Below are 24,058 nucleotides of genomic sequence, written 5' to 3'. Positions count from 1 at the left end.
TCGTGCTCTGTTAGATACAGACTTTGCTACATGTATCAAATACATGTAACTTGCCTCTATTTTATGTTTTTCTCTATATTCTGAAAGAAAACACATACTTCCTTTTCAAATTCCATATTATTTCAGCCAGCGGTGGTTCTTCGGGCTGTTATGTTTGAATACTGGATGTTTTCGGTGTGGTCTTTTCTTCATCTTTTGATATAATTTGTTCATAAAGAATCTATTTGTTTTAGTAACCTGTAACAGTGAGATTAAAGGTAGGTCACAGTTCATGTGTACAGTGCAACCTAATAAAACCCAGTGCTTTTGAAAAGGGGAGTCTGATCTAGTATGGCAGAAAAGGTGGCAAAACAAACAAAAAAGCAAGCAACCAACCAAAAAACAACAACAACAAAAAAAACAGATGTCTTTGTATGATCTACTTAAGATGAATACTCAGCATTTCTTGAAAGAAATTCAGAAGAGGCTCAAAGTCTTTGCAAAGATGAATACATGGAGAAACTGCCCTAATTGGTTGAAAATAGTCAATTCCTCAGACTAAAATGACTATCGCTAAGAAACTTTTCCTGAAGAATAATCAAGACTAGGAATGCTCATTCAGAAGGAGCATCCAGTGATTGAGGGGAAGGGCTTTCCCACAGCAGTGTGACCAGAAGGTACTTTTCCCAAGATAGGATGAAAAAGTGTGATCCTGAACCAGAGAGTAATTCTAGCCCAGTGAGTGAGTGCAAAAGAAATGTTTTATCTGGTCAGTCCAGAAAATTCATACTAGCTGATCCTTCTGGAAAATCTTATGTGAAAGCTACCTAAGTTGTCCCTACAGAAGTCTTCCTGGTTTATACCAGGTAGTTCAAGCATTTCTTAAAAGAGTTCTTCTACTTTTCGCACAGCCAGTACCCAAACTTTGATTTCAGAGTGCTATGGATGTCAAATGACCTCACTGATTCAGTGTCTGGGTGTTCTGGAGAAGCTGATGCTGTCATTGCTATCCTCACACAAACCTTACTAAAGAAGTCCATGGGAAACTGTTGATGAAAAGATGTCCATAAGATAATAAGGCTCTCCTCAAAACTTTTATGCAATTTGTCCCATTTAGTTCATAGTTTGGTAAAACAAACATTTAGCCTGATGCATGATTTCCCTGTTTGGGTATCTTTTCATTGGTTCTAGGTAGGAAAGCCAATAAAGTAAAAGCAAAACAAAAAACCGTCAGTTTTGATACAATTGTGTTAAGATTATTCTCCTTTTACATAAGAAGATGATGGTCTTATTTAAGATGTCATGTCCCAAATGCAATCCTAGGAAAACAGTTTCTTATGCAAGCTGAAGAGAAAATAGAACATCTTCAACAACCCTGAGTTAGATGTAACAGTGTGTTACAAGGTTCAAAAAGTTTCAACCTCTTTTGCACCAAACATAGGCATGTGCAAGAAGATATGTCTTTATGAATAAGCATACACTTGCTGAAATTTGCATTCAAATTTTAACCAATTCAAGACTGGATTTAAAGCAGCAACTTAATACAGTTTTGCATTTTGTCTGAAATGTTTTCTACTGTGCAATCCATAGATGCATCTATAATTACAGAATTTCCCATAGTGACCTTGAATCCAGAATCTTTGTCAGGATTTACAAATAAGGTTGGGGTAGCACCCAAAATGAAAAGACTATGTATGCAGTTTGTTCACACCTGAGGTGGAGAGTTATACTTCTTGAAAGGTAGTATTTGAGTCTTAACACCTTACATTAATATTTGAACCTTAACATCTTCCATTTACCTGTACTCAGGAGAAAAAAAAAAAAAATGTATGAGTGCACAAGTGGTAATATATTTGATGCTGAAGGAATTATTAGTTCTTGTTTTTGGTGTGAGAGCATCACTGATGATCACGGGAAACATTATGTGCCTTGATGCCATGAACTGGCAATAGGATAGCAGCATCCATGAACAGAATTTTTTTGAGGCAGATCATACTGGCTTACTCAGAATGAAATAGTTCCCTGAGTCCCACAAGTGTCTCTAGAGAAGAAAAAAATACATGCAAAAAATGGACATTTCATCATGTGTAAACTGAACAGCTTACTGATAAGAGATCCCAATCAGGTATTACACATAGTTGCTGAGGATGTATGGTATATTCCTTCTGTGTGGTATATTCCTTGCCTTTCTGTTTATTGTGGAGTGATGCTATATTGCATTCTGTTTATCTGAGAGATATTTTATGGAAGGAAGCATGATAGGAGAATCTGATGGAAATTGAACTTTTTTTTTTTTTTTTTCTTTAGAACACCAGTTCACGGGTATAAGGACATTAAAAATTGGATAATTCTTATAAGTTACATCTAAACAAAATATCTCTCCTAAAAACTCCCTTGCTTTTGGGGGCCATTTTTCTTATAAGAGTACAAAGCAATGGAGAATTTGTCAGCAGCGTATCTTTCCCCATATCATTCATTTTCTAAGGAGGAGTCATACTGCACTTGAGGCAATATTTTAAATCTTACTGGTTTTGCTAAGCTAAAAGGGTAACTTACAACATGTTAACACAGATGGTTGCAGACAGACCTAAGCTTATCCTCTATGTGCTTTTAGGTGTTTGAGTACAGAATAGCTAGGAAAAAAAAAAAAAAGACACATTTCAGCATGTTAGTGTGACAGAACAAATCAGTTCAAATGCACTAACATGACTTCTAGACTTCCGTCCATCCAACATTTGGATGATTTGAAAGAAAATTTGCTACTTTACCGTCCAAAGACAGATAAATACTCTTATTTAAAGAATATAGCCCCCTCTCCTAATTTCCAAATTCTTAGCACAACAGCAATACTCTGTTCACTCTCTAAGCTGATTTTATAGACATATATGTTTATTGATAACTGTAAGTAAACTACTGTTTATTTTGCATCACAGTAAGAAAAAATGAGGATCAAATAGTCTTGATGGTCCATTCAGTTGAAAGACCTATAGGACATGACTAGTGGGTCCTACTATTCAAAAGATTTTGAGTTAATTGGCCATTCATACATCAAATATGAAATATAAATCTTAATAAGCATTTGAAAAATAATAGCAAGCTCAGAAAACAGAGTTTAATGGAAGGAAAAGAGCGAGAATAGCAGGGTATGGAACAGATTGCATCATTGGTTGATACGCACAAAATAAAAACATTTCTACATGAGGTGTTATACAACATAATCAATGCATGATGAAGGAGGAAGTTTGTCCTACTAAAGACTTCAGTTTATGCAGTCCCCTGAAGTGTAATGTTGTTTACACATATTTATATAGTATCACATTTAGCTACCACATGAGAGATATTCTGTGCAAACAACAGTAAATTGAATCCTTCATTTTGCCAGTATCTTCCCTCCCTGTTTCTAGTGGATGAATTCCCTTTATGTCTGGCTCTCTGATCCTTTGCTCCAGTTCTGAACTCCCTCTTCTGCTCCCATTCCATCTGTGTAACAAAACAAAAGCTTTGAGGGAAGCTGCCCAGCAGCAAAAGTTTCTATCAAGTAAGCGGGAGGAAATATATTGATCAGTGTCGAACCACTCACAAAATAATGGAAGGCGAGGAAAAGGAGATTTTCACTCTCTCACATTAAAAGTGGTATTGATTTAATTCTGTCTTTGCTAGCTCCGGTGAAGCCAGTTTTTGTTCCCTTCTGGTCTCTCTTTCCTGCTGTCTGGAAAGTGGAGGAAGGATGAAGCAGCACAGCATAGTTCCTAGACTAGGACACAGGATCAAGTCAGGTTCCCTGTGCTGTCAAGTACTCAACACTGAAAACAAAAGCAAAACAAAAAACTAACAAATTGCCTGGATTCTTCTAACTTTCCCATGGAAGAGTGTGGACAGCCAAGTTCTTCTTCACCATAACCTCTTCATCATGTAAAGCAAGGGAAGGTGGTTGTCCACCATAGACAGCACAGCAAGCGACAGCTGAAAGTATACTTTTGTGGGAGAGGTCCAGGGGGAAAAAGCATACTGGGTAAAAAAACTCAGTTGTGTCAAAGAAGAGGTGTTTTTGTTTGTTTGTTTGTTTCTGTGAGCACACTATTTTTTATCTTTGTTCTGCTTAAAAAAAAAAAATAAATGATAATAAAAATAAATAATAAACAAGCTGCTGCATTTTCACCCTGCAAACAGATTAACAAGCAGGGAAGCTAAAGCTACCTCTACACTGGTGTGGATAGACAGGAAAAGTGAATGGTTAGCATGGAAATACTCCAATTACTTAAACAATAATGCTTTTGTGGATCACTTCTGGTCCTAGTTCTGCTGTTTACTCTTGGTTTGGGCTTAGACAACTCACTCTGCTGGTAGAAACTGACGCTTTGCATTATCACAGCTTCAACAAAAATCAGTGGAGTTTTAACATGTTAGCAACTAAGGATTTGTTATTTAGCTGTCTTCTGTGCCCTTTATTGGCAAACAATGGGATAAGCATGCCCTATGCAACAGTGACATTTTCAAAATAAGTCAATATATTGTGGATATTAAGACAAACATGTTAATGCTTCAAAAGCCTAACTACAGAAAAAAATTATTTCAGCATGTGCTTCACACCCTGCCTCTGTGGGGTAGATGGGGAGGGCTTATTGCCCATTTTGGTTTCAGGATCAACATTGACCTGCATGTCATGGTCCTCCTTGCATATCAATAAACCCGGCCTTGCATTCAGTGTGAGGACGACAAGCCATAAGTTCTGAATACCTTATAAATATTCCTTAATCATTTGGAGCAGAATTATTGTTTAATGGTAATGGCAGTGCACCAACATGGATGAGTAAAATAGGCTACATCAGCCTTAAGGGAACTAGAAATCCCCCAGGTCATTGCAGCCATTCACACTGGAGATGTTATATATACACACTCTACTTTATAATATTTAGATTTTTATATTTAGAGACTGGTTTTATGTCACTTCTAAGTGAAATTATTGTATTATCATGGATGGCAGTAATAAGTATATTAACACAAAAAGTTAGATTTCTGCTGTTATACTGTCTTGAATTTACTATTTATATTAAAACTGGTATAATTTTTACCCCCCTCCCCCCTTTTTTTTTTTTTTCCTGAAAGGAATTGGAATTACATGAAACACTTTCCCAGACTTAACAGCAACATTATTCTGTGAAAAGTTAAGAAAGACATGTAACTGTGCACATCTGCTAAAGAGAGTGTATATACATATAATTATTCTTCTATAAACAATATTTGCATGTGTAATAAAAATTAACACATATCTAGTAAGAGGATTTTTAATGCTAAAAATTATACACACCCAGAGGATAAAGAAACAAAAAGAAAGGTTGTTATGAGAAAAAAAAAACACATCTGTTTAGAATTCAAGTAGTAATTTTACAATTCCATAATAAATGTATTATAAAGAAAAATAAGAAATGGTATATATTTTCTTCACATATGGTTTTAAGGATGATTTATTTCAATAGTTCAGTAACTGTAGAAGTGCTATGTTAAAGATTTCACATTTTATCAGCACACTGAATGATTTTATGAGGTGATGATGTGAATCTACATCCATCAAAGATCCTATTCCATGATGAAAAGTTAATGTTTCAGAAAACTGGAGTGTTCTCCTTGGCTATGTGTTTCTCACTGAAACAGTTACAAAGCAAAAGAGGTTTGGTCTCACATGTACAAATACAGAGAAAAATAAATAAATAAATAAATAAAAAGTATTTTTTGAGAAAAGGTTTTTGTGAGTGAATAGCTTCTGCTTACTACACCAGTCCATACTAAGAAATTTAGTTGAAAATTTCTTTGACAGACAAAGATCTCATTAATAACTGAACTGAAATAGCCTGTTTATATAAAGTATATATTAAACAAGCACTTCGTGTAGAGGTAAAAATCCTATTAAAATTAATGTGATGTCTTCTTTGAGCATAGACTAAATGATACAACATATAGTAGAGCGCAGACAGGAATCTGAGCAAGCGAGTTTTAAAACATAGATTTGTTATATATTTAAAATACCCATATTTAATGTTGGTATCTATGTTGGTTTCTTTTTTTTTTCTGAAAGGCGTAAAGCAGATTTGTTTCTAAACTTGCACCTGTATTACTTATCCTATACTAATAATGTTTTGCATTTATCTATGAAACTGATTTGTAAAACACAGATACTGAGGCAGAACAAAACTCTAACTGCATCATAAATCAGAAAAGCAAAGTGTTATAAATGTGAACTAAGATCCACTAAATGTACCAAGTTTTCTATCAGTGAACAGCTTTCAAAGGCAACTGACAGATAAATGTTATGTACACTGTTTTCATCCTTTCTAATTCCTTGTAAAATTACAACCTGATGCTAGCATATACTTTTGTTTTACAATAACAAAGTAACCAGCAGGAACAAACCCAGATTTTTAGTCTGAATGCTACTTTCATTTCCCAAGCATTTTCATTTCCCAGCTTTTATACCTGATGCTTTCTAAGTCTATTTTAGCAGATCAGATACCACACCTACAAACAGCACAAACTGCAAGTGACCACTTTACCTTCAGAAAAATCAATCAGTCCCAGCAAATGAAGCAGCTTCAGAGATGCAAATATAATCACAACAATACCCACTGTTTGCAGTCCCTCCGACTCCCACTCTAGAGTCAACATTCTTCCAACAGGCAAATCATTCCAGTCGTCACACCAGCTCGTGATCAGAGGGAAACGAGAGGATTTTACCAATAGTTTGCTTTGAAGAAAGTTGCAGTAGTACAAAGCGACGTTGCGCTGGGCTGTGGCAATTCACCAGCCACCCTAGCTGAGACAGAATTATTAGATAAAACCCTGCATCTCATGCTTCTCTAAGCACTGGATAATCAGTAGTGAGTCAACTTGTAAGGCTGAGGTGGACCACTAACCCCCAGGTATGGTATCCAGCAAGCAGCCTTACTTCAGAGCTGCTGGAGGAACATCTGTGGCAGGAGTGGAGACTTTGCTGTGTCGGTGCCAAGAAGAAATGCTCCCTGCAAACTTGCATGAGGGAGCACGCTGCTGTCAGCACTCTTCACTCCAGTGCTTCCAGACCCAGGCTTTGCGATTCTCCCTGAGCTTCACAGTCCTTCCCCAGCTTATTTTAGTACAATTTTTGTTAAGTGTGACACATGACAGTTTGCTAAAGACATACATCTGTTTCCACACATGCTGAATGCTGCACATCAGAAAACCCCTGCCCTCTGCATTACAAGAAATAATGCAGGGAAGCACTGTTCCTTCCTCTTCTTAAGCATCACCAGCATCTAATTAAAATCTTTAGTGGAAATGAGACTGAAAATTAAAGAAATGCACATCAGCACAACTGGTGCCTCCAGCTAGCGAAATATAGTGCTGTCAAGGAAACGTGCAGTGTCCAAACCTCTATTCTGCAGCCAGAGAGAATGTATTATTTATTGATTGAGAAACAAAACATCGCTTTTCGGTCTCAGAACATTAACCTAGAAGTGTTGAGCCCCAAATCCTGATCTTATAAATGGCAATTAGGCATTTTCTACAGCTACTGGGAAGATCTTACCTAGGCTGTGCATCAGGGGAAAAACAAAAGAAGCTTATGATCCCAGTTGATTTAGGGGACAGTCTGTATAAAATTAATTGCTCTGTGTTTATTAATGTGATTTCCAAGAGGGTATGCAGTGTGAAAAATAGGATCTGAAGGATATTTATGCAGTTCATGCATAAAAAGTGTAAGGTTAACCCTAAACACTAATCTTGTGCCCATCCTAATAATTTAACTAAATCCTGCCCACGTGTCCAATGCAGTAATGTAAAAGGAACTCTCAGAAAAAGAGAGTACCTGAAATTTTCCCCTGCTTCTTGGAAGCAGAAACAAATGCTCCAAGATATTATTTATAAAGCTCAGAACTGAACTTTAATAATTTCAAAGTTGACTAAAAGAAGATAAGACCTGCCATTTCAAAACAAACAATCTACCCAATTTAACACATCATAATGCTTCAGGATAACATGCAGGATGCTATGAATAGAACATACAAGGAATAAACTGTTCTGAAATTCTAAAAATAGTCAAATAATAATTATGTGATTTATGTATTAAGGTATAATTTTTAATTTAATTTAATTAATTAATTTTAATTAATTTAAGGTATATAATTTTATGAGGTTTCAAAGGTCTCCAAAATTATTTCGAATTATCATATTTCTCTTACATACATTGGTAACATAGTTTAATTCCAGTAAAATCTTATCTTTTAACTACAGTCTGTCAGTCTAATTAACACAGTAAAAATGGGAAGTATATGTTTTTCCTTTAACAGTTTTAAATTTCAAATTTATTAATAACAGCTTTTGTTTTAGTTCTTACAGTAAGTTTTCATTGTCATTTATAAACTCTTCCTCTTTTCTACTTCTTCTGAGTTTTGCACATGACAGCAAAGAAATAAGAATGCCTATCTGATCCCAAATACATTGAAGTAATTTATCTTTCCACTATATTTTGGTTTTAACATCTTCTTGGAAAAATCAGTGTTCTCAGCCTTTTCTCAAAGATAAAGGCTCTCTTTATACTTTGATTTCCATTTCTCTTCTATGCAGACATTCTTTATCTGCTATTGTCTAATGTAGAATGGATCTGACCAAAATGGAACACACTTTTCAAGGTGAGGATATATCATTATTTGCTAATTGACTTGAATTTTACTGTTTTGTTAAATGATTACATCTGCCCAGTGATATATATATATATATATATATATATATATATATATATATAAAAAGCTTTAATTGGCTAGCAATAATAGTTCATCAGAAACTATTTGAGATTTTCCCTAAAAGTGGCTGAATAGGGAAACTGCTGCTGAGCTAGAAATAGAAACAAAATTTGGAGATATTAATTAGCTGTCCTTCTTTCTGTACTCTTATTTCCAGAGGGAAATGTCAGTCAGCCAGAAGAGAAAGAAACTCAAATAAACACAGAAAGGGCACCTACGTGCAGGTTAGCTGAAATTGTAATCTTCAATTTCTTGTTGATGCCAGATCTGAGCTTATTAGGCAAACTATCTGGCTGATTATGAATTTAATCCTCCTACTATCTAGCCAGTAAGAAATCTGTTCACAGGCAATAATCTTCAGTTTTCTAGATAAAAAAGTTTATATCTCAGAGTTAAGGAAGAAAGCTGTGGCAAGTAGAAAGCATTTGGGGAACCACCAGGAGTAATTAATTTACACAGATCCATTTCAGAACGATTAAAATATTTTTTATTGGGTAAAATAATTCACATTTATTGAATGTAAAACCTCCTGCACAGGCTGCTACAGATAAACACACAATACTGTGCAATTTTCATAAAATGCTTAGAAAAGTGAGACTAATATATGAAATCACTTTGTTCATCTCACCAGTGCTGCAGCTACTAAAGAGCACAATATCGCACCAGCAGAATACTTACATTACCAAAACCGCAGAAAAATTTTCTCTAGGTAGAAGAACTATGCAGAGTGTAATTACCCAAGATGAAATTTGTCAGACTTCATATATCATCTTTAATATTTATACTAAGTGTCCTAGATCTTTAATGACTGTAAGTGGATATAGGCTGAGGGAAAAAAATAATAATAAAAAAAATAATAATAAAAAAATCAACACCTGTACAGGCAAGATAACATTTCATTGGTTTGTAATCAAGGGAGAAAATATGACATCCAAGCTTTTGAATGTTTGGTCTCATCCTTAGAAGTAAATTACACTGAAGCAATATTATGGCTGTAGACATCTAAAGTTGTTTTCCTCATTTTAGTAGTCTGGTTCTAGGCTATGGAATGGGATTTTACTATTCTTTATTTTTTTTCTTTGTTTTCACCTTCCAACTCCCACATGCTCCTAGAAGCTTTTGTTCTTACTTTGATCTAAATCAAAGGACTGCAGCCATTACTGCTCTGAAAACAAGAGCCAAAAAGAATCCCATAAGACAACCGTTACCAATTCCCTCCCATGACATAACAGCTACAGGTGGTTTCATTTTTTCTATAAAATTAATTGACATAGTATGTTATACAATTATGCCTAAAATAGCTAGTATGCAAGTGGATTGTAAATTAAACAGAATGGCCATGGGAGTAACTGCAGCATTTTAATTTATAAAGTGTTAGCAAAGCACTAGAGAGAGACTCTCTCTTTCCTAAACAAGGTTAAATCACATTTAGTAATAGTAGGTAATCAAATTCTGGTTTGTTTTACTGCAAAGCCCACTGGCTTGCTTAGTAAACTAAATTATCTCTAAATTGCATGACTATGTCCTCAGCCTACAGACCTGTTTTTCTTTTTATGTTCACTTGATGTTGCAGTAGCAGCAATTGCCACTACCAAGTTTGTAAGCATAAATGTATGTCCATACTGGAGAACTGCAGTATAATGTAGCTACTTATGGTCAATTGGAACCAATCGCTTTATTACCTGTAATGCAGCAGTGCTATTGTAAGGCTCAGACTGGGTTAACACACCCAACAGAGAATCAGTAAAGGAAAACTTACCCCACAAAAAGCTTGCTATATATTGGTTCTAAAATTAAATGATTGTTGCTTTGTCGGTCATTGGAATCCCTGAATGGGAATGCAAACAACATTTATAAAAAAGTTCAAGCCTGAGGCATGTCTCAGCTTCAGTTCCCAATATTATCTGAATACCTCTTTGAACTTCCTTTCTCTTACTAACGTACTTTCTCTTAACTTAATTTCCTTACTAACCTTACAAGTTACCTTACATCCTTTCCCAGCATATAATAAAATGGTGTGGTTTTTTGTTGTTGTTTGTTTGCTTTCCTGCACAACCCTTCTCTTCAATCTTTGCACATTTGGAAAGAACATAGTAAAAGCAGTATCTCGCCTGCAGATTTTCTTCTTTCACTAACACTTTTGCAATTACACACTGGGTCAGATGACACCTTTACCAACCATTTTACTTCTGCAAACAGGACCTACTGGGAGGCCTCAGATCAAGCTGGTAGAGATGATAGGACAGAGTAGCAGCTTTCACAGCTCCACATTCAGTCATTTTCTGTTAGGCAAATTAGGAATATATCTACTTATGCTTGTCCATACACCTAAAAAGCTACATTTTTATGGTCTGTGGAGCTGTTAGATGACTTCAGATGAGTTCCTACACAAAGTTACAGGCGTTTTCTGCTGCAATGATTAAGAAAACAAATGATCCATGTATTTTAGTTTCAAAACTTAATATTCTTGTAATCAACAGAAATATTCATCATCCAAACCTCAAAACCGTCTATCATTTTAAAATCCTGAAGCTATCTTATGCAACACCTTTACTTCAAAACTGGTGTGGCTGGCCCCTTATAGTTCAAGGTGTGGTTAGGAACTAAACTAAGAAAAAATATTTTATTAAAGATGACCATATGTATGTCATTACAGTGAAGCTCTTATCTTGTGATGAACCTGTCTTTCTCTGATTTAAAGTACAGGTAAAGTAAATGTTCTATTTCTCTTATTGGCTTTTAGAAAGGTGAAGTACTATATTTTCTCATAGCAACAGGAAGGTATTATAAAAGTCTGAAGAGGCTGACATATTTCTACATTCAATATACTTGTTAAAAGATAAGTGAATCTGTCCTGTAAAGATGAGATGAAAACAAAACAAAACAAAACAAAACAATACTATATTATACAACTGCAGCACTTTCGAGAAATTTAAATCAAAAAGCCTACAGTCACAATCTTGTTCCCTAGGTGTGTATAAGACTTGGATTATGTATGTGTAGATTTGACTACAGATCTGTAACATGCGATAACCATTCAGAATGATGCAATATTCAGAATTAGTCTGTGGTACTTACTTATCCATTATTGTCTGTCTGATTTATTAACAGCATCTGAAACATGTCTATTATTTTTTTTCTTCAGTCAGTGACAAAACATCATTTAGGTGCATCAGCCCATGAGGCCATACTTTGAGTGTTGTGTTCAGTTCTGGAGCCCCAGTACAAGAGAGACATGGGAATACTGGACAGAGTCCAATGTAGGGCCACCAAGCACCTCTCCTATGAGGAGTGGCTGAGAGATCTGGGACTGTTTAGCCTGAAGAAGAGGAAGCTCAGGGGGAATCTAATAAATATCAATAAATACCTGAAGGGAGTTTGCAGGGAAGATGAAACCAGGTTCTTTCTGTGGTGCCTCTTGTCCTGGTGCCCAAACAGGCACAAACTAGAAAACATCAGGTTCCCTCTGAACATCAGGAAGCATTTCTGTGCTGTGCAGGTGACTGAGTCTTCATCACTGGATATCTTCAGAAACTGCCTGGACATGGTTCTGGGCAGCCTGCTCTGGGTGTCCTTGCTTGAGCGGGGGGTTTGAACAAGATGGCCTGCAGAGGTCCCTTCCAGCCTCAGACATTCTGTAAAAATAAACCTGAAAGTAAACTTGTCAGGGCAAGTTCTTTTCTTGCTTTTAGCCAGTAAAGGTCTTTTTTCTGTGTGCAGGTCCCTATGTAAAAGTGATTGTGTTTACTGCAGTGAAATAGGTAACAAAGGGAAATGAACAAGAATATAGGGATAAAAGTGCATGTAAAACCTACACTGAAAAGAGCAGGGGTATTGCATTTTTGTTTGTTTTGTTTGTTTTCTTTCTCATTCAGAACTTTCTCTCTATTAGGAATCTCAGAGCCTTTTGAATTCCCCCATCAGATGTATGTGTTTTGGCATAGTACTAATGATTCAGGAAATTTACTTTTGCAGAAAATGTAAAGGTTTTGTGACTAGACTCCTGTTCATTCACAAAGAGAGAAGAAAAAAAATCATTATGAAGAAGGAGTCGGAAGAAATAGCATTACGTGTTGGTGTTTTAAAGTTCCTAATGCAGTTTTTTCTCGGCTCCCACTTGTTCATACAGTGGTATTTGAGGATCCATGCAGCACAATGAAAAACAATCTGCTTCAGCAGTTTTGCTGTTCTAGCACTCTGGAAAGCAGCAACAGTATAAAAACTTGAAGGAAACAATAATTTTGTAATGTCTTGTTATCAATTAAGGAAAAGAAGGATTTCAGCTCTTCCTTGAGGAAGCATTATGATGTCCAACAGACTTCATCATGAGCTTCTTGCACAAACTGAAACAAGGGAAACAGCAAAATACAGAATCACACTTTTCTGTACTTCCAACAAAACCTTAGACTTTTGATAGCACTTTTGATTGTGCTATGCCACTGCAGGGACTAGCTCTTTTCTTCTTCAGTAGTTTTTCAGGTTTTATCACAGCTTCTGTACTCCATGCTGACAGTTTGGATAAGCAGATACTCTATTATGCACAGCAGGCTTATGGGTCATGAGTTCATTTTCATGTGCTTGTTGACATGCAAATGGCTGTATCCCAGTCTCATAAAGGAGACACTTGCATGCCTTCCTCTCTGTTACACCAATAGATTTAAAACATGGATCAGAGATTGCTGAATACTTAAGCCATGTTCAACCATTTCTAAGGCCAAGAATATTTTTGCTGCCATTAATACTCTAGGATTCATTTCCCTCCAATATTCATGAGCAGACCAGGCTATGAATTTTAATTTCTCTAATCTCCTCAAAAGCAATTTCCCTAGCTTCCCAGTCATGCTGCTCTTTTCTGAACTCACTCCAATTAGGTGGAACAGTTATATAGAAAAAAAATTTAGTTAACTAGTTTTTAGGTGTAAATAAATTAGTCATGATCAAGATTGTCCAATGCGACTGCCAGCCATAGCCTTTACAATTCATTAATGTCCCTCTCTGACCAAAATAATATTAAATATTTAATAACATTTTGTCTTATTACTTAAGAGCAAATAAAACTCAGCAATCTACCTCCTAACATCACACGCCTATGTATACCCTAAGTTTTTAGGAACTTGTATTCCAATAGAGGTATCTTAAGAGTGTGCCAGAAATTCAGCAGCCTGCTCCCTCACTGCAACTGATGTTTGTTTTCATAATGTTTCTTTTTGAACTTATTCTTAGAGATATTTCTTGCTAACAATGACAGTAACACATATTGTCTCTTACTGAAGCAGCTCTGAAACACACTGGAGAATAATTAGGCTCTCCCAAGACAGCCTAAGCACGTTAAAACAGAAGATTGTTAAAACAGGAGAAAAATAATTTGACAAAAAGAAAAAAAAGACATGGAGCCTTGAGGATGTGTCCTCAAGACACATTGGAGACAGTAACTCATCTCCCTTTGTACTTGTCTCATGGTTGCAGTCCAAGACTAGTAATCCCCTGCAAGCTCAGGAGAAGACAAGCCAGACTCTAACAGCGTAACAACAGGTTTTGACCAACATTGCCTGCATGAGAATTTTGCAATACAATGTCAAGATTTTCTGTACTACCAGATCTATGTGAAGAAAAGCAGTAGCCAAGTGTTCCTTACTGTGTGGGACTCAACACAGCCCATATGCAAGCATGTGGTAACAGATAAAGTTTTGTCCAGCTTTGTGTATTAATTCTTATTTACACTTTAACATATGTATAGAGGACATGCCTATAGAATTTAAGGAAAATGTATTCCTTAAAAGTTTCTCATTTGGATCCTGGCTAGAGAAAGAAGTTAAATCTATATTGTAAGGTGAATTCACCAGCCAACTGGTGAATTCGTAATTTCAAGTCTACTACATGTTTTCTTCCTAATGAATTACACTGTCTAGCATACCAAAGTAGATATATATGATACCTGCTCAGAGATACAACCTAACAGAATGCAATGGCTGTCTCACTCCTTTGTTGACTGTTTTGTTTTGATTTTAATTGTTTTGGGGGAAAGGGAATGCAACTGCAGTAAAGGTTAAGAAATACTTGCTGCATTATTTGTTGAACACATGCTCCCATTTTTCAGACTGAGGGAATTTCTGATCCCCAAAGAAGCTTCTCAGAAATATTAATAAGTGAAGAGTCACAAAACATTTTAGTATAGACGCAGAAAAATATTAAAAATAAACAGTTTGAACAAATACAATAATTTTTCTCCCATCCCAAACCTCTGAACATGATATATTTAGAAATACATTCTCTATGTATCGTAAAATTAAAAAACAAAAACAAAAATACCTATCTAGATTTTTCTTAAAGATTTAATATTGTAAAGAATAAATTAATCAAAATATTTACCTTTTTTTTTTTTCTTTTTTTCTTTTCCCTTTTCCTTTTTTTTTTTTTTTTTTTTTTTCCAAGTTTCTACTTATACAGGTTGTCTCTTAAGGAGGCTAGAAATAAAAAGATGCACTGACACAAAATTAAGGTGGTTCTATGGTCTTCAAGAATATGTATCAGCAACAGGCAAGTTTCAAAAAAGTCAGATTCAAAAGTTAAGGAATAGTTCCAACTACCTTAGCCTCTTTGGAACTGCCATACTCCAATGGAAACAAAATGAATATATACTAGGCACATAGGAGTGGTGTTCAGCTGAAAAGCATTTTCAGGCTTTCTGGTAGTTAAATTAGCATTTGGCAAAGTTATGTCCTGTGCTGAGAAGCAGTAATGGTGAGAAGTTCTGAGACACTATTTGACAGAAGGGGGAATTTCAGCCCTTTGGAAAGGGAAAAGGGTTTTGGACACTCAGAGAATGAGACCAAGCAGCCAGACCCAACTGCACCCCTGTCCACAGTCTTAATGATTGGTTCAATGCTCTGGGCAATACAGCTTTTCAGAAGAAAAAGAAGAAAGTATGAGCACTGAGTACACATGATAAATGCTTAATGTTCTGGGGGTAGCTGCAGCATTTTAAAATACACCAGAGCTATTTTGCAGAGAATAAAGAGACTGAAGCTGAATGCGTGGTCCTAGGCATGGTCCTAGGTCCTAGCTTCAAAGAGCTGCACACTGCCCTTTGAAGCAGTTGGTGACCAGCGACTTTAGTCATTTGGTGCAGTACATTCTTTTTCAGTTCAAAAGTGACTCATATCAATTTTGAGTTAAACTTTCACCTTATCATTATTTTCATTTTGTATCCTGAGCTATCAACTCCCAGCAGTAAAATAAATGTTGAGAATAATTTTTTTTTTAGCTGAAATCATGACCTGATGTACAAAAAGACACAAAACCAACAGTAAAAGAAATATTAACGTTTATTAATATTAATATTAATTAATAACGTTTTATTGATATTAATATTAATTAATATTAAATATTTTATGTATTTATTTATTTATTTTTAAAGGAGACCGTCTTAGTTTCTTTGTTCACATTTGAAGTTCTTTTGTTTATCCTTTTCTCACCTGTGCAAAACAAATAACATTGCTGTGCAAGTGTAGGAATTTTAACATAGAACCATTGATCTTAAAACAGACATTGTGGCTATACATAAATATATCACTAAATATACTTCAGGAAATTCAGACACTGTACATACAAAGGTCAAAGAAAAATGTCTAGTGAAGAGTTTAGCAGCAATTTTTTCACCAAACAGATTTTCATGGAGTGTCAGTGTATGATGATCTGAGAAATATCCCCTACATGTTATGAATTATGATTGATGCTATTCATTTATTAGTTGTTCCTGTGAAAACAGATGTGTTTTTAAAGTTTTTGTCAATGATTTTCTCCTGTTTTCTCATCTAAATGGTTTTGACACACATTCAACAAACACGTTTCTCTGTTGCTCCAGAACTGCACAATGGTATAAAGTATAGTGGTAAATATAAAGAAGTGGGGGAAAGAAGGGGAATTTCCAATGAGATATCAGAAAGACAGTGACTGAAAAGTGCTAATGGGAGGCAGGCAAAATGCAGAGGAAACTTACATAGGGAGGAAAGGATCAGTGGCTGAGCACACTTTTGCTGCAGGGTAGCCTGTGTCAGCAGCAACATGAGCCAAGGACAAGAAAGTCAAAGGAGAGGGAAAGAAAGCCTCTGTGATGGCTAAGCAAAATGCTCTCTTTACCAGAATTCTGGCCCAAAGCATGCCTAAGGAAACTGAAGGCATCAAAACAGATAAAGAAATCCTGCCTTCTTACTCAGATGCAGACAGATGCCATAAAACAGGAGAAACTAGGCTGGGTATCTTTTGCACACAAAGTTTTAATGGTCTGTATTAAACGTGGTCCTCCAAACAAAACTAATGATATTTCAGAAATGTTGAAAAATCAAGGTGATTTGCCTACATCTGTCTGCTCATTTTCACTGCATGGCATCTGATGATCTAGAGGGAAAGAGAAGCATCCTCTGGGGTGGTGCTCTGAGAAATGGAACGGCAGAGAGGAGGGAAGGGGGTCAGGCATCCTGCAGGGACAGCCACCAGGGAAAGCAGCTCTGTTTTCTGCAGGATATGGGCAAAGGAAAGCTGCCTCCCTTTGTCTGGAGACACCAGGACCAGCAAGGTACCTGGACTCTCTTTGAAATGCAAAGGATTAAAAGCACCGAGAGGAGTAAAACCATAGCTTTGTTACAGCAACGTCAGGATTTCCTTCCAAACAGTGTAGCAGAACACCAATTTTCCTTTAAAAAGATGCAGATTACTGGGGGAAAAGGCTACAAGTAGTTTCACAAATCATTGAAAATTAGATGCTGTTAGAGCATCATTTAAAACCTTACCAAATTTAGAACATACAAATAATTTTTTTTTCAAATACTGATTCTAATAAGCCCCAGTAATCAATTAAGATTTCAATAACTTAAAGTATCAGATAGATTTTTTATTTTTTTTTTTTAACATAGGTTTTTTTAGTCTACTCAATTGCACTCTCCACAAAAACTTACCAGAATGTCAGAATGGAAATATCAATCATCTGTATATATGACTAGTTATGGCATGCATTTTGTTGGTAAAATCAGTGATTTTGTTAGAAGATACAGGAATATTTATTTACTTTTACTTCTTTTTTTTATTATTTTTAAGGCTACTTAGCTAAACCAGCCTCTCACCCCTGGACAAAATTTGTAATACTTTTATCTTAATAATACTGTACTATAGCATTAGAATATAGAAGTTAAATTTTGAAAATATTATCTTTAGAGAAGTGGAAGGAAAGTCTATGCAAATTTTATTATAGCTTTAAAAAGAAAAGCAAACAAACAAACTGCAAAATGTAATATATTTAAGACTTAGAAGAAATCCCAAACTGTTAATGCATCTTTATTTTTGACCCTTTAGACTAGGTAACCTTTGTTGGCCCTTCGCATTTCTTTATCTTATTTAATTCTTATTTCTTATGCATTTCTGTAATCCCATACTTCAACCGAAACCATCCAGGATATTTATAAACAATAATTTATTTAATGGAGATACCAGTGGAATCACATACTAAAGATGCATCCTGACAGCAGTAAATATACACTTGGTATCCAAAGCCCACTTTTGGATGTTCAGGAAGAACATTTATAAAATTCGTACTCCTATGCTACAGTACATTAAAAAATAAATAAACAAACGCTCATAAAAAAAAAAAAAAAAAAAAAAAAAAAGAGATTTAATATTGAATAACAATATCATAGCAAACAGACAAACCACTTAGCTGTTGCAGTAGCTAAGAAAAACTTGCCTTGAGTTGGACACTTAAAAATCTGTGGAAGATGACACTGGATTCGGCCCTTAACATAATACTTTAAGTTCAAGCATGCAGTGTCAAAGGCTGAAGTGTTTCCCCCGCCCCTGGAGTGTAGCTGTCTGTGATCAAGGCCAGCTCCCTGGGAAGCAAGAGGTGTTTCAGAAGCTGCAATTGCCTATGAAGCTGTTTGAGAAAGATCAGGAAGAAATTTCCCCCATTTCTCTCTTGAGCTGCATTTACTCTGAGGCTCTTGCTTTTGCTCCCTTCCTGGGCTATATTGCAGTCATAGAGGTGCTGGGCTCATACCCACCCCATTGGTCCACACTCTGAACCTGGCTTGCAGACTTCCCAGCTTGACATCCATCCTTCCCTCACAAAGAAACTTATCCTTGCTGCTGCCTGAGAGTACAGTGCACTTGCAATATCTTCTGTGTTTATCAACACAGAAAAAATCATCTTACTGCAATGGCAGCTTGAATACATAAAGTAGTAAGAAAACAAGGAGGAGACTGAATCCTAGAAAGAAGAGTAAAGTGACAACAGCAAAGAAACAACTTGAACCTGCCAAATAAGAGGGAAGATGCAGTGATCCAAAAGAGCAGTGATCCAAGGCTGGATAGATAGCAAGGCAACAGTGGTTCTGAGAAGAGATTTGGAGGAAAAAACAGCAGCAAATCCAAAGAGGAGAGAGGTGTGGAATAGGAGAGCAGGAAAGACTGGGAGTTGTTCAAGGATGGTGAAAGGTGCAATGAGACTAAGGGCAAGAAGAAGAGAAAACAGTATGAGAACCACAGGAATTCAGCATATTTAATAAAATTGATAAATTTAATAAAAGTCAAGGAAAAGATTTTCTATTTCACAATAGCGTTATTTTTTACTACACAAAAAATATGCCGTGAATGTTAGAAGAGATATCTAAACCATGCTCACTAACAATTATGCACACATAAGAGAACCAAAAAAATACTTGTGCTTCACTGGTGACTCATTTGTATGCACCATAACAGACAGGAGTTAATATATTTTTCTTTTTTGGAATGCTATCAAATTGCAGAATAAATAACAAAGAAGATTTATAGTGTTATTACAATGAAATATCTCAGGAATTTAGGCCCATAAAATATTATGCCACTTTCACGTCTGCCATCTTTTATCTGCTGTTTACATTCTCATTTAAAACTAATAGTAGCCTCCTTCATACAGATGTAATCATTGTAGCTGTGCCTCCAGCACTCCAAAAGAGTGGCTTGCTACATCTGTTAACTCTCTTTATATTCCCTCCCGAGTGGCAAACCAATTTATAATGAATAGAAAGTACGAATCTTCTTCTGAAGTCAATGGAAGGGAGATCATTGTTATGGATGGCTGATCAGCTATTTCTTCCCTCCAACTGCCTCCACGGCCACTATATTTTCATCTGTTAGCAGATCATGTTCCACTCGAAGTTGTTTTGTTTTTCTGCTAACACATAAACCCACTCTGGTTTCCAATTCTCACGTCTGTGGACACATTGGTCTGACCAGATGCCATTGCTGACACCGTCAATAGTTCTGCTTGTGCTTTGTTTAATTCAGTTGTTCAGTTATGCTGTTTAGCAAAGATCCTTTACAAAACTGGACGGAAAGGAATTAAAACAACAGAAGTGAGGCAGAAAGCCAGATTCAGAGATAAGAAAACCTTGCTTATAAGTTACCAGTTCCTGCTCCAGGCACCTAGCCCAACAACATTCCTAAATCAAATAATTAATTAGTCTAATTAAATTCCAGAGGTATATATGTGACCATATATAGAGCCAACAAGTCAGTGATGTTTCTAGCAGTGCAGACATTAGGGTGAAACCTTTAGTCTTTATAAGAACCTTTATAAGGAGGGTCATCTCCACCCTCCCCATTTTCCTCCCTTTCACTCCAAATACCGTGCTGCCATTTTTTGTCTTAATAAACTCTGACTTCAGAATGTGCCATTTGCCAATGCTCCTGATGCTCCCATAACATTAAGCAGGTTTTTTCTTAAGATGTCTTTGCATCAAAGAATGGTTGAAAAAGATTAATGTGCCTAAAAAGAAATAAAAAATCTGTTAGTTTTTCAGCCATATCTTGTCTGTAACCACTGTGATTTGTGTTCATAGCTCTGTGAACATAAACCACTAGTACAGAGCCTGAAATTTATACCTCATATAGAAATATCTCCATATGAAGTAGAATAAAGTAAGCTTTTTCTTTGCTTGGAAGCTGGAATGTCTTTTAAAAAGTTAAAGAATTCTAAGCAGATTTGTCCTGGTCTAGTGTATTTCAAATTAACAAGGCAAGCTAAGTAAAACCAAAGTGTGGTTTTACGTCTTACTCTGTACATCTTAATTTCTGGTAAGGTAATTATGATAATTGTGTCATAATATTATGCTGTTTCCATTCCACATATTCTGCTAGATAAGTACTGCAATTGCAAATTAGTTTTGATCAGCACCGCCACCTGCTAATAAGGAAAGCTACTTTTTTACCTAGCAAGCTGTTGTGTTGAACACCAGTGCTGAGAATAGTACTTCTGCTCATAATCACCAAGATCAATGATAGGAAAAATAAGAACATTTATTATTTTTTCTTTTATTCTTGCATGCAGAATATCTTCATGAAGTTACAGCCAATGGATTGTTTGAGGCACTGCTGTTTTGAGAATTAAATACAAATTAGGAAATCCTACCTTTGGGTTTGCAATTCTAACATGGGGGAGAAGCGGGGTGAGTCAGGCAGTCAGTAAGAGATGGTTGAAGGCAGATAGAGCATACGAAAAGAAAAGAGGAAAAAATAAATAAATGAAGTCCTAAGAACAAAGAGAAATGCAGCAGCAGTATGAGCAATTGTCTGACTTCTGGCATGATTTGGACATTGCAAACTTGTAAGTAGCTTAAATAGAATATTAAAGTATAACAGTATATATATACAGTATAACGAGTATACTCAAGTTCAAGTATACTCACTCTAACAGTTACCACTCAATACAGCAATAAATAATGTTATATGAATGAGCCAAGAGCAATGCACAGTCGAGGGAGATAGCAAAGAGCATACCATTCACAGAGAAAAAAAGTTTGTGGCACTCATGAATGTAACAACTGGCACCACATCATGTCAAGTCAAAGTTATTCATACTGGAATAACTGGAAATCATGCCCACTTTCCAGGTACTATTCATAAAAATTACCAAGACAAACAGTACCCGTGTCAGGTGTTTCTGAACAGATGTTTCTAGCTTTCAACCTATTTAGCTTATTCTTTCACTTTATTTCTGTTCTCCAAATTAATATGAAATATAACCCAAAATATGTTAAGAAAAATATGAAGAAATGTGAAGGAAAAAAATCTCTTTTCATCGCGTATTGTATTTTTGATTTTAATTATGCTTTTTAAATCTTTGTACATTTAAAATACAAAAGTAATAACTTTCTACTGATGGCAGATGGGACATCCATGTAAATGTCTTTAATGTTAAGATTTTAATGTTAAGATTTTATTGGTAAAGTAATACAAACCAGACGGATATGCTAGGTCAAGAACACTATCAGGTACACGGCTGACTGGTGCACAGAAACTCACATTACCTTAGTCTTGATGTAAACACTTAAATGCAAGTTTACATCATGCACTGTAAATCAGGTTGGTAGAGTGCACTGATGTCTATCCCTTTCCTGTGATTTCCTCAATTCAAAATGTTGAACAGTAACAGCTAGAATAAGCAGATTTGCACTTACTTCAAAAAAAAAAAAAAAAAAAAAAGTAAATAATTAAAAAATTGCTGGGTGATGGAAGTCCTTCTACTTTGAGTGTTTTGTTTGTTTTAGGACTTTGATTTTTTTTCAGACATTATGGACTTCAGTGCTTCTGATACTCAACCTTGTGATATTGCTGTAGTTTTAGTAGTAGAACTGCAGAGACAGGTGATACTAAGAGTGATTAATATGTACCCTATAAATCCCTCATCCCCACTGATTTACTATTATATTAATGAAATTATTGAGTGTGTTAACACTACAAGACCTAAAGGTTCACATACTTTTTTTTGGTTAGAGTATTTAATATTTATCATTCTACTGAGAATAATAGTAACTGCTTCAGGACATCATCATGCACTGAAGCATCATGTCCTCAAGATGCACTGAAAACAATGAAAATTGGACATACACATAAAGTTACCAGGAGTTATATTTCCATATTCATTGCTTGCATAAGCAGTGGGTGGATATTACAGAAGGAGGTTTAGCACAGAAGGGGTGGTGGTGTGGCTCTCTATATAAGAGAGTCTTTCGAGGTTGTAGAACTCGAGGCTGGGAATGACAAGGTCGAGTCCCTTTGGGTTAGGATCGGCAGGGACAACAAGGCTAGTGTCCTGGTCGGGGTCTGCTATAAACCGCCGAACCAGGATGAGGAGACGGATGAGGAATTCTACAGGCAGCTGACAGAAGTTGCGAAATCTTCAGCCCTTGTACTCGTGGGGGACTTCAACTTCCCTGACATATCCTGGAAGCACAACACAGCCTTGAGAAAGCAGTCTAGGAGGTTTCTGGAGAGCATGAAAGATAGCTTCCTGACACAGCTGGTTAGTGAACCTACCAGGGGTGGTGCCCCGCTAGACCTTCTCTTCACAAACAGAGAAGGACTGGTGGAGGATGTGATTGTCGGGAGCTGTCTTGGGCAGAGTGACCACGAAATGGTGGAGTTCACTATTCTTGGCGAGGCCAGGAAGGGGACCAGTAAAACCGCTGTTTTGGACTTTCGGAGGGCTGACTTTGAGCTGCTCAGGACACTAGTTGGTGGAGTCCCTTGGGAGGCGGTTCTGAAGGGCAGAGGGGTCCAGGAAGGCTGGGCGCTCTTCAAGAGGGAAATCTTAATGGCGCAGGAACGGTCTGTCCCCACGTGCCCAAAGACGAGCTGGCGGGGAAGAAGACCAGCCTGGCTCAACAGAGAATTCTGGCTTGATCTTAGGAGAAAAAAGAGGGTTTATAATCTTTGGAAAAGTGGGCAGGCCACTAGGGAGGACTTTAAGGATGTAGCGAGGCTGTGCAGGGACAAAATTAGGAAGGCCAAAGCTCATCTGGAGCTCAATCTGGATACTGCCGTTAAAGATAACAAAAAACATTTCTATAAATACATCAATGCTAAACGGAGGACTAAGGAGAATCTCCATCCTTTACTGGATGCGGGGGGAAACTTAGTTACAAGAGATGAGGAAAAGGCGGAGGTGCTCAATGCCTTCTTTGCCTCAGTCTTTAGCAGCAATACCTGTTGTTCTCTGGATACTCAGTACCCTGAGCTGGTGGAAGGGGATGGGGAGCAGGATGTGGCCCTCACTATCCATGAAGAACTGGTTGGTGACCTGGTACGGCACTTGGATGTACACAAGTTGATGGGGCCAGATGGGATCCACCCAAGGGTACTGAGAGAACTAGCAGAGGAGCTGGCCAAGCCACTGTCCATCATTTATCAGCAGTCCTGGCTATCGGGGGAGGTCCCAGTTGACTGGCGGCTAGCAAATGTGACACCCATCTACAAGAAGGGCCGGAGGGCAGACCCGG

At 36.6% G+C, this 24,058-nt stretch overlaps 1 protein-coding gene across 6 annotated transcripts in view; it reads right to left on the bottom strand.

The window, feature by feature from the left end:
- KCNIP4 (potassium voltage-gated channel interacting protein 4) overlaps positions 1–24,058 on the bottom strand; it is a gene marked incomplete at its 5' end in the record, with an annotated part of 454,322 nt that overhangs the window by 107,990 nt on the left and 322,274 nt on the right. For 2 of the 6 annotated variants that reach the window (XM_082760011.1, XM_082760015.1), the window contains one exon: positions 6,528–6,639. The exons of the other annotated variants lie outside the window; for them this stretch is intronic. In XM_082760011.1, the coding sequence (XP_082616137.1) occupies positions 6,528–6,639 (112 nt within the window). Of the gene's footprint in view, positions 1–6,527; positions 6,640–24,058 lie in introns of those variants that run through there. 6 annotated transcript variants of the gene reach the window in all.

Source organism: Aythya marila (assembly GCF_965140915.1).
Source record: "Aythya marila genome assembly, chromosome: 4".
In the NCBI taxonomy this organism is placed as follows: domain Eukaryota; kingdom Metazoa; phylum Chordata; class Aves; order Anseriformes; family Anatidae; genus Aythya; species Aythya marila.
The sequence above is the reverse complement of the archived record's forward strand: the minus strand, read 5'-3'. Positions and strand labels throughout refer to the sequence as shown.